This window comes from Crocodylus siamensis, chromosome 8 (assembly GCF_052110815.1).
Source record: "Crocodylus siamensis isolate JL-2025a chromosome 8, ASM5211081v1, whole genome shotgun sequence".
Lineage (NCBI taxonomy): Eukaryota > Metazoa > Chordata > Crocodylia > Crocodylidae > Crocodylus > Crocodylus siamensis.
Genome location: NC_143402.1, coordinates 77,914,435 through 77,931,874, shown reverse-complemented (window position 1 = coordinate 77,931,874; position 17,440 = coordinate 77,914,435). Strand labels below are relative to the sequence as shown.

Here is a 17,440-nt window from a genome sequence, read left to right as displayed (position 1 = left end):
GGCAGGACGCAGGGTCACATCTCCCGGGGCAGCTCTCACCCCTCCGCCGTGCAAAGGCTGTGCTGAACCGGCGGTGGTCCCTTTGCACAGCTCACGGGCGTGCATGCTCCCCGGGGACCGAGGCTGGCAGCCGGGGTCGAGAGAAACAGCCCTTCCAGGTTGCATCCAGGTGTCTTTGACGCCACCTTGCCCGGATCAACAGGTGGGCTGGCTGCTTGCAACCCCACCACCCGTGCTGACGGCTCCCAACCCCGCTCTCGGGCTGACAACCCCCTCCGCACCTCGCTGCGCTGTCTCCGCACCGTCAAGGACATGCAGGCCTGGTGCCACTGAGCACGTGTGGCTCTCCCCAGGCTCCTAGCAAGAGGCTGCTCAACTTTTCGGTTCAGCCAGGAGGAGGTGGGGTGGGGTGGGGTGGGAGTCCGCCGGGCACTGGGGTCAAGGCAGTGAGAACAGCATGCGAGCGCTGCCGGGCAGGTGTGAATGGGACCCGGCGAGGCCAGGAAGGCGACGATGAGGCGGGATGTGCCTGGCGCGCTGCCCTCCTGGGGCCTTGGATAATAGAGTCCGTAGGAGCAGACTGTCGGCATAGGCTGGTGCTGCCTGGTGCAGAAATCGAGGGAAATGAACTCTGAAATCAAGGGGACTGTGATTTCTACCACTCCAGAGGTGTCCCAGGGAGCGGGGTGTCCTCAGGGCAGAGAATGGGGGGAGGAGCAGGTGGCAGCTCTCTGCATCGAGCTCGGATGAGCCATTTAGGCCCGCTGACCTGGGGGCTCTCGTGTATTTGGGAAGACTCACTGCTTCGGAGGGAAGGCGAGCCTTAGAGGACGCTGCTCTCTGCCTCGAAAGCCAGGGAATAAGGGTCTGGGTCTGCATCGGGCACTGGATTATTCCAGGGGAAGAAGCTGCCCGGCAGGCCCCAGGATCGGGGCCCTTGGCTCACAGCAGCTCCAGCTGCCTCCCTGGTGCCGGAGATAGACTAAGAAATGGCGGCTGCTGGAAGTCCTCGCAGAGACAGGGCAGCAGCCCCTAAGGCGCCTTAATCCCCCGGCTTTGCGTTGTTAACTGGGAGATAAGAGGCGGCCGTGGAGAAGAAGCCGGGAGCTCTGCAAGCAGCGCGGCGTGCCTGGGCCGCTCCCCACGCGCACCCACCCGTGCTCCAGCCCCCCACCCCCTGCCCCTTCCTGCTGCCCCACGTGCCAGCCCCGGGCACCCCCAGCTTTGCCGGCACCTTGGTTCGAAGCCACCCCCCCGCGCCCTTCTGCCAACGCTGTCTGATCTGCCTCACAGGCCCCGATCCTGCGGCCGGCAAAGGGTGGCAGAGCAAGCGGGGAGCTGCTCTCCACTGCGGCGGTGACCTCTGGCATGGGGTCTGGGCCCACGGGGGTCAGGGCTGAGACCCGGCCAACTCACTGCATGCAAGCAGCCGAAGCCGGTGACCGTATGGGTGGAGGGCTCTTCGATACCTGCCTGCCCATGAGTTACAAGCCCCTGAGCTATCTGCGTTTCCCCCGCATCAGATCTCATCCCGGGCCTCCGGAGTTAGCCGCCGGGCCCAGCGGGAGCCGGGAGCGAGCTCTGATCCCTGCCGGAGCGAATCCGGCTGTCGGGGGTCGATCCCCCGTCACCCTCGAGGTGTCTGTGCCACGGCAGCTGGCCACTCCTGGGAGCTCCCCGCAGCTTTGTGACCAGAGCGGGTCTCAGCCCGACACGCGCAGCGACCCACGGGGCACCCGGGCCGCGCGGGGGACGAGCCGAGCGCGGATCTGCCCGAAGAGGGCCCAGGCCTCGCGGCCGACGCGCTCCCTGCCCGGGGCTGCACGTGGCCTCCGAGCCCCTCTGCTCCGTGCCGGCTGGGAGCAAAGCGACGCGCCCCTAAAGGTGGCAGATGCCCCCGGCAGGCCCCGTGCAGGGGCAGCAGGGGCCTGGGGCAGCACGGGAGAAGGGGGACGCGCTCTGCTCTGGCAGCCCCACCACCCCCATCCTGGCTGCTGCCACAGGGATGCTCTGGGGTCGCCTGGGCAACAGGATGTGCAGACTGACTGGTGCTGACAGCCTATGCGAGGGAGCCCCCACCCCCCAAGAGGCGGGCCCTAGTGCTGCCCGCCCCCTCGTCTCTCCTGGCCCAGGTGTGGGGGGCTGAGACGCTCCTTGGGAGGGGGCGTCAGCCCGCCCAGCACCAGAGGCTTGGCCCCGTATGCTGGGGAGCCCCGGCGGGTACAAGAGACCGGGGTGCAGGACGCTGGGCAGAGGGCCCAGATGGCGCCTCTGCCCCTTGGCGGGGTCCCGGGGCTGGGGAGGCGCCAGAGGTCCCGGTGGGCACGGCCTGGAGGTAGGCTGGCATCTCCTTCTCGCTGCAGCGGGGGGTCCAGGTGCCCCCTGCACTAGGGCTGGGGGAGCTGGGGCAGCACCTGGCCCTGGCTCCTAACCCTGGCTTGGGGGGAGGCCGGTGGGTTGGCGAACCCCCTGCTCTGCACGCAGCTGCCAGCTCCGTGCGCTCCCGCAGACGCCTGGCACCGCACGCGGCGCGGGCTGGGGCCCGGGCCCGGGCGCGATGCTGGAAGGGGTAGGAGAGGCTTCGCGGGCAGGGCTCACCGGGGCCTCCTGACACGGCCGGGCTCGGGGCCTGCGCAGGGAGGAAGGGTTTAAGCGGGCGCGGGCCTGCAGAGAGAAGGCAGCACTTCACCCCGAGCGGGGCTCTTCTTTCTGGCAGGGCGCTGGAGCAACGCCGAGGCGGGCGCTCCCACCGCAAGCGCCTGTTGCACTCATGCAACTGCGAAAAGCTCATCTTCGGTCGGCGCTGCTGGGCTGTGCGCCAGCCCCTCCGCAGGCTGGGGGTGGGCCGCGTCCAGAGCCGGGGGGGGCGTCTTTAAGGGGGGCTGGAAAAATATGGTTTTATAATAACAAAGCCGGGGAGGCTATAAAAAGCCGGCGTGCTGTTGGCAGGCATCCCGGGGAGAGGCGGGGGAGCCTACGGCCTCCGCTTGAACCGTTTCCTCTGGCTGCTGGGCCTCGGTACAGCGGGGGGGCCGTGTCCGAGCCTCTCGCCAACCCCGCCAGAGGGTCTGGGGCCATCGAGAAACGGAGCTGCGGCGTCCGGCCTCGGCGCTGGGGGGCCGTTTCCCTTTCTCACCCCGGCGCCTGGAAGCATGAAATTCGGCGAGCGCCGGGGGAGCGGCTCGCTCTGTCCGCGTGGCAGATGTGAAAAAACGAAGAGAAGGGGAAAGAGACCAAAACTGCTTCTTTCTGGTTTTTTCTCCCCCCACCCCGGCTTGCAAGCGAACGCTGCGATCTGGCGGGCCGGGCGCCTGCGGGGCCGGCTGCGCTGCACCCTCGCTGCAGGCGTTCAGGCAGGGTTTCCAGCCCAGGCGACGTGCCCACGGTCGGCCGGCGGCTCGGCCGCGCTCGCGGCCGGCCTCGGGAGAAGCGCGCGGTCGCTCCCGCAGCGCCGCAAGCGAAGCTCCGGGCGGCGAGGGCCGGTCGTCTGCCATCCCGAGCTTCCCCCCTTTTTTTCCGCTCAGGTCTGGACGAATTCGCGCCAGGCCGGAGCAGTATTTTTATTACAGTCATAACAGCCCTACGGCTGCGCGGCTCGTAATCCTGGAGCTGCCGCTGGTTGTTTGCGTTAACAAGGGCGCGTTTCAAATGCCTCCACTCTCCCCTAACAACTGCCTGGGAGGAAATGTTCCAAAAAAGGGATTTTTTTTGCGTGTGACAGACCTCCCCTAATTGGAAACAAGACTGTGAAGTCGGAAGGTAGCGGTAATAGCATTTCACTCAAACAGATAATGCCTTCCGCCACACCAGCCCCTTTCATCCGCCAGGAGCTGCGCAAACACGGTTCCCCGCCCTGCTGCCGTGGCCGCTCTCGCCCGCTCCGGTGCCCACGTGGCGTGGGGTGGGACGCGCGTGCCCCGGGGCAAGGTGGAGCAGCCTGGCACAGCTGCCCCTGAGTCACTGCCCAGCCCCACGGGGCTGCTTTTTGGAGCGGCATCTCCCAGCTTGAGCAATGCCCGGTGTCCCGCGGGTGGAATGGGCTTTGAGGAGCACCGGCCTGAGGCTTGGCCCTGTCTGTGCCCTGCAGAGGGCTGGGGGGATACGGGGCAGCACTTGGCACAATGCTGGCATCAAAGCTCAATGTCTCCTATCTCTGCTTTGCGAGGGGGTCCGTGGGGCCACGCTTCTGCCCTCGGAGCGGCCGGCTGTGGTCGTGAGCATCCCCTGGCTGGGGATCTGCCCCGAAAGCTCAGTTGCATCCATCTCCGAAGCAAACGGCATGCACTTGAGCTGCGTTTCAGTGCCAGGCATGACTCCTTTTTGCAGAGGCTGCTGGAGGAGCACTGGGTACGTGGGGCAGTCCCTGGGGGAAACTGAGGAACGCCCAACACCCCTCTGCATTGGGGTGTCAGACCCCAGCCTAGCACCCAGGATCCCACTGCTGCGTACATCGCCACGCTACCTGGGATGCAGAAGCAGCCTGGCTGGACAGGCCCAGGCAGCCCTGCTAGGGGCAGCATCTCCGGGGAGGGGTCCCCGGGGCAGGCTAGTGTCTTGCATGCCCCCAAATGCTGGTTCCCAGAGGGCTGGCGGGTTTGGGTGCAGGAGACGCAGTGCCGCCTGGTCACACGGGGGTCCTGCCAGCGCGTGTATTTCGGTCCCAAAAGGGGCAGGGAGGCGGGTTTGGCATTTGCTAGGGCAATCTAGCCCCCCTCCACCTGGCTGTCTGCACAGCCGGGGCCCACAGAAGCGAGCCCTGGGGCACGGGCTACCATGGGAGGTACGTGTGTGCACGCAGGAGAGGCTTGACCCGGCAAGCGGGGCGCATCCAAGGTCGCCGCTCACCTGCAGAGACGAGGGATCAATCTTGATAAGCACTGAGCGGGGGATCGATAGCTCTATAGTTAGACACGTCCTGCTGCCTTTGGCAAGCACCCGGCTGCTCGTGGAAGCGCTGGCCTCCTCGCACGTCGGGCGGGGGGGACGGATGTGAGTGGGAGGAGAGTCCAGGCTGACATTGGCTGTCCTTGATCTATCGCGTGTGTGAAGCTGGGGGTGATCCTGGACCCCAGCTGCCCCCCAGAGATCGGTGCATTGCTCCTATGCCCCCCCGGCTTCCTGGTGATTCATCCTTGGGGCCGACTCCATAAGACATCCGGCCCAGGAGAGCCAGGGTTTTGTGCGCAACCCCGTGCCAGCTGCTTTTGGGACACGGAGGCACCCCCCCTGTGACTGAAGGTGTAGTGCAGCAGGCCCTGCCAGCGCTCTCCAGGGGCTCTGTGCCCCAGGTCCTAGCTCAAGGAGCTTTGCAAAACCCCAGCTGGGGACACTGGAAGTGCCCTCATGCCTTTCCAATGCAAAGGCACAGCTTTTCTGGGCCGCTGGTTTGTCTTGTAGGCCAGGCCTCTGCCCTGCCAGCACCAGTCTCTGCCCCCCGGTTGGGCTTGAGGAAGTTTGCAGGGAGGAGAAGCCAGGAGCCGCGGGGATTGAGCACAAAGGGATTCAGGCTCCAAAAATGCCATTGTGCGCCAGGACGTGGCAGCCGGGCTGGGCTGGAGCAACATGTGCTCGGACCCCCCCCTGCTCCTGGCATCATTCCTGCCGTGCATCCTGCCCGGGATCATTCCTGTCATGCCACCCAGCCCCAACACCATTCCTGCCATGCATCCTGCCCCGTGCATCGAGCCCCAGCGTCATTCCTGCCGTGCCACCCAGCCCCGGCATCGTACGTGCCCCTGCTCCCACCCTGCCACCTCCACAGCCGCTGCTGGAGATGCTCTTCCCACGTGGAGCCGGTGGCTTGCTGATGCTCGTCTTCCCCGGCGCACAGCCTCCTCTCTCCCAGCCCTGCGAACTGGCAGCGGCAGTAGGCTATTATCTCCTAAGAGGGTCTGCCCTGAGTGCCGTGCGAGCGAGTGGCATGTCAACCCCGCTCATTAGAGATCAGAAAGCAGGGACCCAGCCGCTGCCCCCTGCCCCTGAGGGCCCTATTTGTTAACGAGCTGCTTCCTGTGACCCCGGGACCCCGGCTGGCTCCTGCTGGAGGCTGGCGGGAGACCAGCGGGTTTTCCAGGAAGGCTCCTCTGGTCTCACGCTGGTCTCCCCCCGCTCCCCACCCGCTTCCTCCCGGGCACGTTCGCTCAAGTCACTGGAAACAGATGAAACCGCCGAGCTCCCCGGCCCTCGCGCCGATGACTGCAGAGTCGAGTTATTCACAGATCAGCCTCATTTCAGGCTTGAAGGTAGATCTTAATTGGCGCGCCGCTCGCCAGGTGTCTGGCTGGGGCAGGAGGCAGCTGTGAGTCAGAGGGAAGGGAAGCGTGCGATCCGGGAGCGGTTCGGGGCTTTCGTGTTACGGGAGCCAGGAAATATCTAATGTCAGCTCTGCTCCCGGCTCCCCTTCAGGTAGCCGGGCAAACGGATGCTCTCCGCCCCGGCGTTCGCCACCGTGGGAAGAGCAAAGGCCTGGCGGTGGCTGGGGGCCTGGCTTCCCATCCCTTGTCCCTCTGTAGCTTCCGGAGCTCCCCCAAAAGTCGGGGCGGCGGGTGCCGACTCGGTGCCGACCAGTCGCTGCTCCCAAGCGGCCCGGGGGGAGGAGGGGAAGTGAAGTGCATCGACGGTCCCCTTGCCACTGGGAGACTTCTGGGTGCGGCAGACATAGGCAATGCACCTCCTGGGATGAGGACCGGGGGAGCCGAGGCCCGAGAGGGGAAGGCTGCACATGGGCAGGCACGCGCCCGGGCTGCGGGGGCACGAGGCCGATCCCCCCAGCTTAGGGCACCGCTGCGTGTGCCGTCACGCGCAGGTCCTTCCCCGCAGCGAAGTATCGCCCCAAGAAGGGCCCACGCCACCGTTCACCCTTCTGCAATGGGGAAACCGAGTCCCGGGCAGGCTGCCGTGCTCTTCGGGGGCGGGAGTTGGGTCGGGGCCTCTCGTTACGGTAGCGCCCAGAGACCCTGGCAGACACCGAGGGCCTCGTTCTTGCAAGCGCGCGGCCTTGCCCCGAAACGCTTGCAGCTCCAGGGAGGGGAAGGCGTGGGGTACATGCACGGCGCGGCCAGGTCTCGATGCCACCGAATCTCATTGCCCCCAAAACGTGAAGTTCCCTGCTCTCTGCCACGGCTGCGGAGGGACTCTCGGCCCGAGGGAGATGCCAGGAGCCTGAGGGCAGATGGGGAAGGTGGCGGTGGCTGGAAAACCACCTTGTGACTAAGGCCATCTGACTTCTGCCCGCTGGGTATGTGAGGCTGGCCGTGCCCGCTGCGATACCCCGAGAGGCCCTGTGGAGCGGGGGAAGCATGCTGAGAGCTTAGGGCTGCGGCGAGTGCCCCTGGAAGAGCCAGGACAGCTCTTCCTTCGTTAGGAGACTATGCCTGGCTTTGTAGCTCTCCGTGACGCGCTCTGCCTTCGTGCAGCGGCGGGGGCGGGGGGCTCGCAGGCATCATCTCCTCACCCTACAGATGCCCCGGCCTTCCTCTGCCCGGTGCAGGAGCTCCCCAGATCCCCCTGCCTCCCTGGGCCTCCGGCTGGTGCTGCCCTAATCCATCTCTGCTGCAAAAGGCATCCCAGCACTGGGGATATTTCCAACCGAGCAATGAATAAATGAAGGAGCCAGAGTGATTTCAGCTTAACCGGACTTGACTTTTGCCCCCCGGGGGCTCTGAGATCAAAGCGCGCTGCCGAGGGCCTTGGCAAATGGTGCCGGGAGCTCTTTGGGAAGGCGTTTCCCATGCCCGGGCCCTGCTCGGCTTGGCTTTGTGCAGGGCAAAGAGCAACAATATCCCTTTCTCTCCCCCAGACCGACTTGGACTGGCAGAAACAGGGCCGGTCGGCGAGGGGCAGTGCACGGAGCGACAGGCTCCAGCGGGGTCATTTCCACCCCCGGGAACCCAATGGCAAGTAAATGGCACTGCTGGGCGCTGAGTGCTCCTGGCTGACCATGGAGCCCTGCATGGTACCGAACAAACCGGGAAAGGAGCTTGGGGTGCTGATGCCCGGGCAGCGTTTTCCCTGGACATCGGACACCGTCGTGGTGCAGTGAAGCATCCCATGGGTGGCACCGCTCAAGTTCTCCTTGGTCCTGTCTCTTAACCTCTCGAGGGGAAAGGATGGAAGTTGGAGGTGGACACCTCTTCCCATCGCCCCATTGCCCTCCGCCAAGGCAGACCCCGAAGGGCTCGGCGGGGAAGGCGTTTCCGTTGCAGACGGAGCCTTTTTCTCTGCCGGAACTGGCCTCGGCCTCCAAGCAGATGTAATTCAAGCCCGGGGAAGTATTTTTGGGTTTGCCTTTGATGTGCCCTCTTCAAGCAAGAGGCCAAATAACAGCGTTGAGACCTGCAAATAGCTCCTCGTCAGCCGGTCCACCACATCCCACAGGCTGGTATTATGGGTTACGTGACAGCTACCCCGTCATTAGACTGGGCTGCTTTTCTTTCCACCCCCCACGCCCAGGAAGGCCTTGCATTGCCAACCAAACTGCCTTTGTGCGTTTGCTCCCAGGAGCCTCAGCGTGGGATCCAGCGGGATCTTATGGGGCGAGAGAAGAGTAAATGGATCCCTTTTACATACTTGACCGGGGCCGGAGTCTTTTTCTGTGGCTTCACAGAGAGGATTTTTAGAGGCAGGGGAAACTCTGGAAAACCCACATATGCCAGAGGCTCCTGGAAACACCCGCATCTTCCCGGTGCGGGGCTGTTCCCATTTAACCCAGGTGCAACTGTTGCATGCTGTGGGTGTGCGCATATGCACGCGATGTGCTGCGATATCAGCTACACCAAACATCATTAGTAAGGGGCAGAGCTGAAGGGTGGCGGTGGCGTTTCGGGGTCACCCAAGACAAGGAGAGGGTGACTTGGCAGAGCTGATGTGGGAAGGGAGAAGAGTGTGTGCCTCTATCCGCCTGCTAGCAGATAACAGTCTGCTACTGCTGCCAGCCATGAAGAATTAGCTCGCATAGTTCGCATAGCTCGCATAGTTCAGGCCCGTCGCCCTGCGGAGAGCTGGTGGGCACGGCACGGCTAACGAGACCCCTGCCCCGAAGGCCTGGCATTCTCTGCCTGCTTCCCGGAGCTGTTTCCACGTTCATGGGACTGGGGGGGGGCAAAGGCCTGGCTCGGTAACTCCAGGCTCGGTCTTTCCTGCTGTTCAAAGTACAGACTCCATTGCTCCGACATCTGACCGCTGCTTCCAGGGTCACGGAGGAGGGCGCGTGCTCAGCAGCACGAAGCCTTTGCCACGAAACCCTAATGCGGCCACGGGGGTGCCGGCAGACGCGGACAACAAAGGGCCGGCTCCTCGGTGGGGTGTCTGTCTTGCAATAAATCCCCATGGTCACTAGGGGCAGGCGGTGGATTCTGAGCCCGGGAGGTTTCTCCAGGCCCCGGCCTTGCAAAGCAGAGGCGCGTGATCCAGACCGTGGGCGGGCAGAGAGTGAGGCATGGGCGTGTGCGGCCCCCCGGAGAGATCGGAGCCCCTCTTGGTCCTGTCCTGTCTGCTAAGGAGCCCCTGGGGAAGTCGATGAGCTGTGGGGGGGGGGCGCGTGGTGTCAGGCCCAGGCAGCCCCATGAGATGCGCCACTGGCACTCCTTTCTGTACCATTTATTATTCCTCACCGTTAAAATTTTACACACGCGTTCCAACTTTTACTACCCGGGCGGCTCATAAACCTTATTTTAAAGGATTCTGTCCGTGTGCGCATCCCCCGGGGAAATTCAGTTTGCTCATTTCTTCCTGGATATGCCCTGCTTGGAGCAGGAGGCAGGACTAGATGAGCTGCTCAACCCTCGTGGTCTAGGATGGTCTGTGCTGCCACCTCTTCTGTCTCGCTTTCCCTCTCCTTGGGATCCGGCTGTTTGGTTCAAGATCCCCCGTGGTTTTCTTGCTCTAGCCCAGGCCTCACCGCGGCGCCTGGGCAGCCCGCCCCTCGTTCCTCCGCACAGCCCCCGGCCCGGCGGCACAGTTGTTCCCTGGGGCACAGAGGACGCCGAAGCGTGTGGATGAAGTGACTCACCTAAGGTCACACAAGAAAATCTGTGCCAGAGAAAGGAATTAGCTCCGGGTTTCCCCGGCGAGCTGGCTAGGCACCGGGCTGTCCTTCCCTTCGGCCGCCAGGCCGAGACCCACGCCGGGCCTCTCTAGTCCCATCTGATGGGCAGCTCCGCTATTGCAGGGCCAGGCATGTGCTGCTTCTCCAGTCCAGGCAGCAAGCGGGGTTTATGCAAAAGGGGTTCGTCTTCCTTGACACGCACACGTATGTACGGTCCCTTACACACACCCAGACACATACACGCACATACGGTCCGCGCACGCTTCCCATCACATCGAGGGCTGGCACCATCCCCTCCTCGACATCTACCACCGCAGGGGCGGGCCTGCAACCCCTCCGGGGGCTCCCGGCCCTGCCCAGAGCCCCCCGCGAATCCAGCCGCGCAAACCAGCTGTGCCACCACACAGGCCCCCAGCTGCCACGGGTTATCCCCGGTGCCCAGAAGTTATCCCCAGACCCCACGGGCTGGGCTTACGCTGGTTCTCCCCGGCGGTTGTCCCCCGTGCCCGGGATGGCCCCCAGCCCCTGGGGTTACCTCCAACCCTCGGGGTTACGTCCTCCAGCCCTAGGGCTGCTCCGGGATCACCGCCAGGGGTCACCGCGGGGGTCATGCCCGGCCCCCGGGGGTGCGTGCCCGAGCCCGGGGCGAGCTCCGCAGCGCGGGGGTTCGGGCCCCGCCCCGCCGGCCTCAGTGTGCCGCTCCGAGCAAGGGGCGCGGGCAGGGCCGCCGCCGCCGCCGCCGCCGCCGCCGGGCGCTTTCCAGGCGGCGGCCACCGGGGAGCGCTCTGCGCCGCCGCCGCCGCCTCCGCCGCTCCCGCCCCGGCGGCGCCGCGCTCCCCGCTCCCTCCGCACTCGGCGGCGGAGCCCGGCGCGGGCGGCAGCGCCGGGCGGAGCGGGGAGCCGGGAGCCGGCCCGACCGCCCGCGCGGATCCCGCCGCCGCCGCCAAAGTTGCCGCCGCCCGGCCCCGCTCCGGGACCATGGGGCCGGCGCGGCTCCTGCTCGGCGCAGCCCTCGCCCTCGCCCTCGCCCTGCGGCGGCGCGCCCGGGCGCAAGGTACCGGCCCCGGCCACCGCGCGGGGAAGTTCGCAGCCGGGGGGCGCGGGGCGGCGCGGGCGGGGGCGCCGGCACTGAGCACAAAGGGATCCCGGCCCCGGGGCTGCCCGGCGCCGCCGGACGTGGCGGCCGCGCCGGGCCGGAGCAACATGTGGCGGGCCCCGCCGCTCCGCGCTCCCTGCCTGCGCCCCACCACCGCCCGGGGTCGTTCCTGCCCCGCCACCCTGCTTCCCCTGCCCCCTGCTTCCCCCTGCCCCCGGCGTCCGGCCCCGCCACCCTGCCCGGGGTCGTTCCTGCACCCTGCTTCCCCCTGCCCCCGGCATCCTGCCCCGCCACCCTGCCCGGGGTCGTTCCTGCACCCTGCTTCCCCCTGCCCCCGGCGTCCTGCCCCGCCACCCTGCCCGGGGTCGTTCCTGCCCCGCCACCCTGCTTCCCCTGCCCCCTGCTTCCCCCTGCCCCCGGCGTCCTGCCCCGCCACCCTGCCCGGGGTCGTTCCTGCACCCTGCTTCCCCCTGCCCCCGGCATCCTGCCCCGCCACCCTGCCCGGGGTCGTTCCTGCACCCTGCTTCCCCCTGCCCCCGGCGTCCTGCCCCGCCACCCTGCCCGGGATTGTTCCTGCCCCCTGCCCCAGCATTATTCTTGCCAGGCATCCTGCCCCATGCCATTCTGCCCCGGCGCCATTCCTGCCCCGTGCATCCTGCCAGGGAGCATTCCTGCTGTGCATCCTACCCCATGCCATCCCCTCCCAGCGTCATTCCTGCCATGCACCCAGCCCTGGCATCCGTCCTGCCCCGTCCCATCCTGCCTCCAGCATGATTCCTGCCATGCCCCCAACCCCAGCATTTCTTGCCATGCCATCCTGCCCTGGCATCTTCCCTGCCATGCGCCCTGTGCCGGCCCCCCGGCAGGATGGCACCCCGTGTCCCCGGAGTTAGGAGGCTGCGCGGGGTTTCTGGCTGGTTACAGGTGGGCAGGTTCCTAGCCCCGGCTTTGCTTGCTGCCTCTGCCGCGCCGTGTTGCGGGGGGAGCTGCCCCCTTCCCCAGCAGTCCCAGGCCTGCCCCAGTCCCTGGCACCCTTCAGCCCCCTTCCCTGCCGGAGAAAGAAATCGCCTGGCTTTTGCAGGCATCAGCGGTGACCTGGAAAGGGGTAATTCTCCTCCATGGGAAGCAGGCTCTCCAGCCCAAGCCTTGTGCTCGGAGGTTTTTTGGAGGGGGGACGTGAATAGCATGGGATTAAAAAAGGGAAAGAAAATGAAGCCATCGGGAAAAGATGTCCCTGAGAGCCGGTGTTTTTCCAGCCTGGACCCGAAGAAGCCTCTTGCTTTGCATAAAGGAAGGGGCTTTCACTATTAACCACCCCCGACTCCCCTTTTTCCACCCCCCTTCCCACCAGAGCTCCCTGCTTCCGAAGTTTTTTATCCAGCGCCCTTCTGGAAGCTGCCCTAATATTTGGTTAGTTATCCAAACAGCTGCTTTCAATGCCTGGAGCCGCTTTTACAGTGCTTGTATCTCTCCCCGGCACCTTACTCCCTCTCTCCTGTATATCTCCAGACCTGTCAAGATTAACAATACAGCCAGGAGAGATTTATTTGGGGAAGGCAGGAGCACTTGGCCAGCCAAAAGCTTATTACGGTTCTCGGGGAAGGGGGTGGGAAGAGAGGAGCAACGCCGCGGCCCCGGCGCTGAACTTTATTTATTCCTGCCCAGGGTGTGGGCAGAGGTGCCGGCTGGGCAATAGCCTCGCGCTCGGTCTGGAGAGAAGCATCTGCCCCAAATTTGCACTCCCAGATACAGGCTGTCTTCCAGGGACCCCGGAGATGCGGGCAGAGGGGAGGGGAGCGCAGCTATAAATACATATGATGGGGCAGGTGGGCTTGGCAGTAAAATGCTGCATAATCTCTCCAGGTAGGTGGATAGTAAATGCCTCTGCATCGCTTTTTTTAGGCGGTTGGATTCCTGGCTCCTCGCGCGTTGCTTTTTGCTAAGATTAACCCTGTGGGTGTGCGCGCGCGTGTGCGTTTGTGCGCGGGCTTGTGTGTGGATTTGCCCTGGCTGAAGTTTTCCAGCCCCTCCAGGCAGAGAGCCGGTGTCGGGACTTGCCCACCGGTTGCTGGAAAAGCCGCACGCTTTGACTGTGCAAATGCCAGATGCCGGGGTGGGTCCCAGCCCGCCGGCCTGCCCTTCCGGCCTGCCTTCCTTCCCCGTGCCTGTGCGGGCTGGGGTTGGGCTCGGCGCTGGAACGGCGGCGTGGTAGGTTGCGGTAACGTGAGTAAATTAGAGCTGCGGTTTAACGGGCATTCAAGGCAGCACAGAGTGAGCTAATGCTGCGGGGCAGCGCGAGACCCTGCGATAAGCTAATCGCCTCCGGGATGCTTATGTGCTGTGCGGACTATTTTCGGCTGCCTTTATTATCTGAATGAGATGTATAAATAGTTGCCTGTTTCTCTGAGGTGCGGCGTTGCGGTCGCGGCTGCTGGGACTCCGCGAAGGCCGCGCCGGCGGGGTCCTGGGGCAGAAGGAGGCGCTGCCCTTGCAGGCTTTAATTAGCGCCGAGACCCAAGATGCGCAGCTGCTCTCTGCTGAGCCACCCAGAGCTGGGGGGGGGGTGGAGGGGCGGTCTCCTGGGCTCCCCTTCGGCCTGGCACAACTTTATTTGGTGCAGCCGCGCCTGCAAAATGCTTCGAAATCATAGCGGCGAGGTCCCCCTGCTTGCTGGGTGAGGGCCGCGAGGGCCTGGGGATGAGCAGCCCGGGCCCGGGGGTCTGGCGTGGGCCAGGCGTGCAGAGCAGACGTGCTTGTGTTTCTGCAGGTCTTGTGCACAGGGACCAGGCAGGCTGGGGGGGCTTGGCCTTGGCACCGGCTCCCGACACCTCGCGGGCGGGCCGGCGATGGAGGAGCATGGAGCCCTCCCCACGACCAGTTTCCTGGGCATCGCGTCATTTCCCTCTGAATTTACAGCCGCCGGGCTCGGCAGCGAGCGCAGCCAAAGCCCTCGCCGTGCTCCCCTTCCCCTGCCTCCCCGGCGCTATAATTCCTCAGTAATTAAGTTCAGAGCATAACGTATAAACCGGCAGTATATTCTGCAGGAAGTCCCCGTGTCAGAGACTGTGAAGGTCTCTTTGATTGATTCACTCTCCCTCGGAGTTTCTCTTCTCCTTGCCTTTGGAGCGGTGTCTCGCGGGTCCCCGCGGCGCCGTTTGTTCTCTGGCTTTGGGACGGTTCCCGGCGCGGTGAACTTTCCTGGTGTTTGCATTGAGGCCGAGTGTGAAATCTGGCTTCTTGGGAAGGCTTTTCTCTCTCGGTGAAAGGGGTTTTGGGGGCAGGAGGAGGGCACCGCTCGCTGCGTGAGGCCTCGGGCTTTGCAGCCCTCGTGCGCTGCTGCAAGGGTGAGCTGCAGGGAGTACGGCAGCTGCTCGTCCTCCCGTGGGGCATCACGCGGCTGCGGTGCCAGGGAAGCGCGCTCGGTGGGGGTCCAAGGTACCGGCCTGGTGCAGGGTCGGGGGGGAGTGCAGCCATCCCAAGGGACCAAACCCGTGCCCTGCATCTCCAGCCTCTCGCGAAGGGCCTGGGCCTCTTCACCGGCACGTGGGTCCGTCGTGGTCTCACCGTCCCTGGGGCCAAGAGGCTGGGTTGAAGTACAGGCCTCCTGGGTGCAGGTGGGCGACGTTGCGGGCGCGGTAAGGGCTCGCGGACCAGCGGGAGGTGGAGTTGGGAGGGGACGTAGAGGCAGCTCCCTCCATCGTGCATGGGGCCGGAGGCCCGGGGCACGCGGGGGGCGAGTGTCGCTGCACCTGCTCTGCATTTCCGGAGGTCTTTGGTGCTCCGGGAAGAGGCGTTGGGCCTGTCCGAAGCGCCGGAGCAGACCCCAGGACGGAGCTGGGTGGAGCAGGCCCCTCGAGTTTGGGAAGCCCCGCGCGCCGCGGCACATGCCTATGGAGAGCCGAGCCGAGCAGGGCGCTTTTGCACCCGCGCTATTGATTCAGTCGGCTACGGGAAGGCGGATCGATCGGGAGAGCGGAGCAGAGAACGGGGGGAAGACGGAGGGAGAAAGGGGGGAGCAGCCGCCGAGGTGCAGGGGGGCGATGGCAGGGACGAGGAAAACCCGGGCAGTGCCGCCCGCCACTGTCACCGCTCCCATAAAGAGGAGTGAAAAGTTTTGTTACCTGCCGCCACGAAAAGCGAGAGCCGCCCCGGCTCCGGGGAGAGGAGGAGTGAAGGTTTAATTACAGGCTGGCTCTAGCATGTAATTATTAATTACCCACGGCGAAAAATAACTTATTGATTAGGGCCTCTTGCTAATTACCCGGAGCAGAATGCGGCACGTGGTGCGAAGCTAATCAGTCAGGGATCTGAGGGCCCAAGCCTGCAAATCCAGGTGCTGGGGGGGTTGCGACAGCAGCTGCACGGCCCCCCTCTGCCCCAGGCCCGGATGGGGTGCAGGGGTCCCCTCTGCCCCTGGGGCCTGCTCCGAGTTGCACCGAGGCCCTGACGCTGCCGTTGGGGCCCCCAGCTGCGCTGCAAGGTGGTCTCCTCGGTGGCCAGGGCCAGCCCCCCCCGAGCCGGCGGGGATATCTCTCCTCCAGCTTCTCTAATGGGATTGGGAGGCTGCAGTCAGCCTGGCCAGGGGCTTAAGGGCCCAGACAGGCTCGACAGGGGTGGCAGACGGGCTCCTCCGGCCAAAGAGCCTTATTACAGGCGGTGCTGAGCGACTTGCTGGCTACCCTTGCAAAGCCGGGCGTTTGGGCGCCTAAACCTCCCCACCCGAGCCCGCGCGCAGGGCCTGGGCTGCCGTGCGGCCACGCAGGCTGGACTGGGGGGTGCGGGTGGGACGGGCTTGCAGTTGCTGCAGCCAGGAGGTCCCAGGGCCGGAGGGAAGGGTGAGCTGGAGGAACTCGGCGGGCACCGCCTGGCCCGCGGGCCGGGGGACCTCGCCGTGCTGGCTCGCTGCCGAGGCAGAGCTCCTGCCCGCGCCAGCTTCTTTATTTAAGGTCGGCTGGTGCATTAGTCGCTGCCGTGCGCGCGGCGGCTCAGGAAGGAGAGTGGCTTTTAGAGAGGGAGGAGGTGGGGGAGAACGGGAAGATTAAAATGTGATGCTCCTTGGGAAGCCATTAGTGGCCTGGAACAGCAATGAAATTTTGATGATATGATAATCGTAAGCGGAGGAAATATTATTTGCTGTAATGCAGCCCGTTAATGACTCTTGCGGGCAGCTTTGGTGCGGGCAGCGCTGGCACGTGCGTGGGGCCTGTGCAGAGCTGCTCGGGGTGGGCACGGGCGCCCACGGGCCTGCTTCGAGCTGTGGCGTGAGGCGGCCGGGGTGGGAGCGAGCGCAGGGAGCTGCAGGCGCTGGGGGATGCTGCGGAGGAAATGCAGCCTGGTACTTGGGGCGAGTGCTAGGGGCCGTCTGGCTACGCCGGGGCAGTCCCTGGGGCCGGCCACGCTCGCCCCCCGTCGCCCTTGAGGAGGGGTGCGTGCATGGTGCAGCCTTCTCGCCTGCCCTACCAGCCGGGCTGCCTCGCGGGCTGGGATTTGTGATGCCCGGGTGCCGTGGCGCGGTCCCCCAGCTGTGATCTGTTTGCAAGCCGGGTCCCCGAAACACAGCCCCTCTGGGCTGCCTCTGCCAGGCAGGACGCTCCGGCGGCGCGGTCCGGCTGGTCCTGCTCCGGGCCGTCCCTCGTTCAGCCACTGCACGGAGACGGGAGACCTTCCGCTCCCGGTGCCTTTCCCGCTGTTTCTCCAAAATGGACCGGCCGCTGAGCAGCCTGCTGTTCTGCTCTGGGGATGCTGCGATGCACAAGCCCCCCGGGGAGGTGGCTGCGACCACGTGTCGGGGCCGGGAGTCCTCAGCCGGCCTCGCCTGGGGTCTTGCCGCGTGCTTCACATCAAGGGCTGGTCAGTCTGGCCCCTTTGCTCCGGAGCGCCCGCGGACACCTTTGCTGAGCACTGGCCGGGAGCCTCCTCGTCTTGCAGACGCCCCACGTGCCAGCCCGGATCTGGAGGCACGCGATCCGCACATCCTGCAGCCCCCGGCCCCTCGTCTTGCAAACGCCCCGGCGGAGCGGGGCGCTGCGGCGGGTGGCGGGAAGCCCCCTCGTTAGCTCCTCTCCGCGCTCATTATCGAGTAGCGCGTCACCGGTGGAAAGCGGTCAGCGCCGGGACCGTGACAACTGTCAGCACTGACGTGATTGCTCTAATGAAGAGAAACCAGCCGCCAAGCTGCCCGGGGCGCCGGGCCGGACCCCCTGCCTGGAGCTCCTGCGGAGGAGAGGCCCCGAAGGGAGACCCCGGGAGAGCTGCTCCGGTGCTGCCAGAGCTGGACGCTTGCTCCAGCCTGGCACTGC

General features: G+C 65.5%; 1 protein-coding gene across 2 annotated transcripts in view; it reads left to right on the top strand.

The window, feature by feature from the left end:
• Nucleotides 1-10,773: 10,773 nt before the first annotated feature.
• Nucleotides 10,774-17,440, top strand: part of SDK2 (sidekick cell adhesion molecule 2) — a 68,566-nt gene continuing 61,899 nt past the window's right edge. Inside the window, exon 1 of one of the 2 annotated variants that reach the window (XM_090059312.1) lies at nt 10,774-11,099. In XM_090059312.1, the coding sequence (XP_089915438.1) occupies nt 11,024-11,099 (76 nt within the window). In that variant the 5' untranslated portion in view covers nt 10,774-11,023. The remainder of the gene's footprint in view (nt 11,100-17,440) is intronic. The other variant, XM_090059313.1, reaches the window with a different exon arrangement.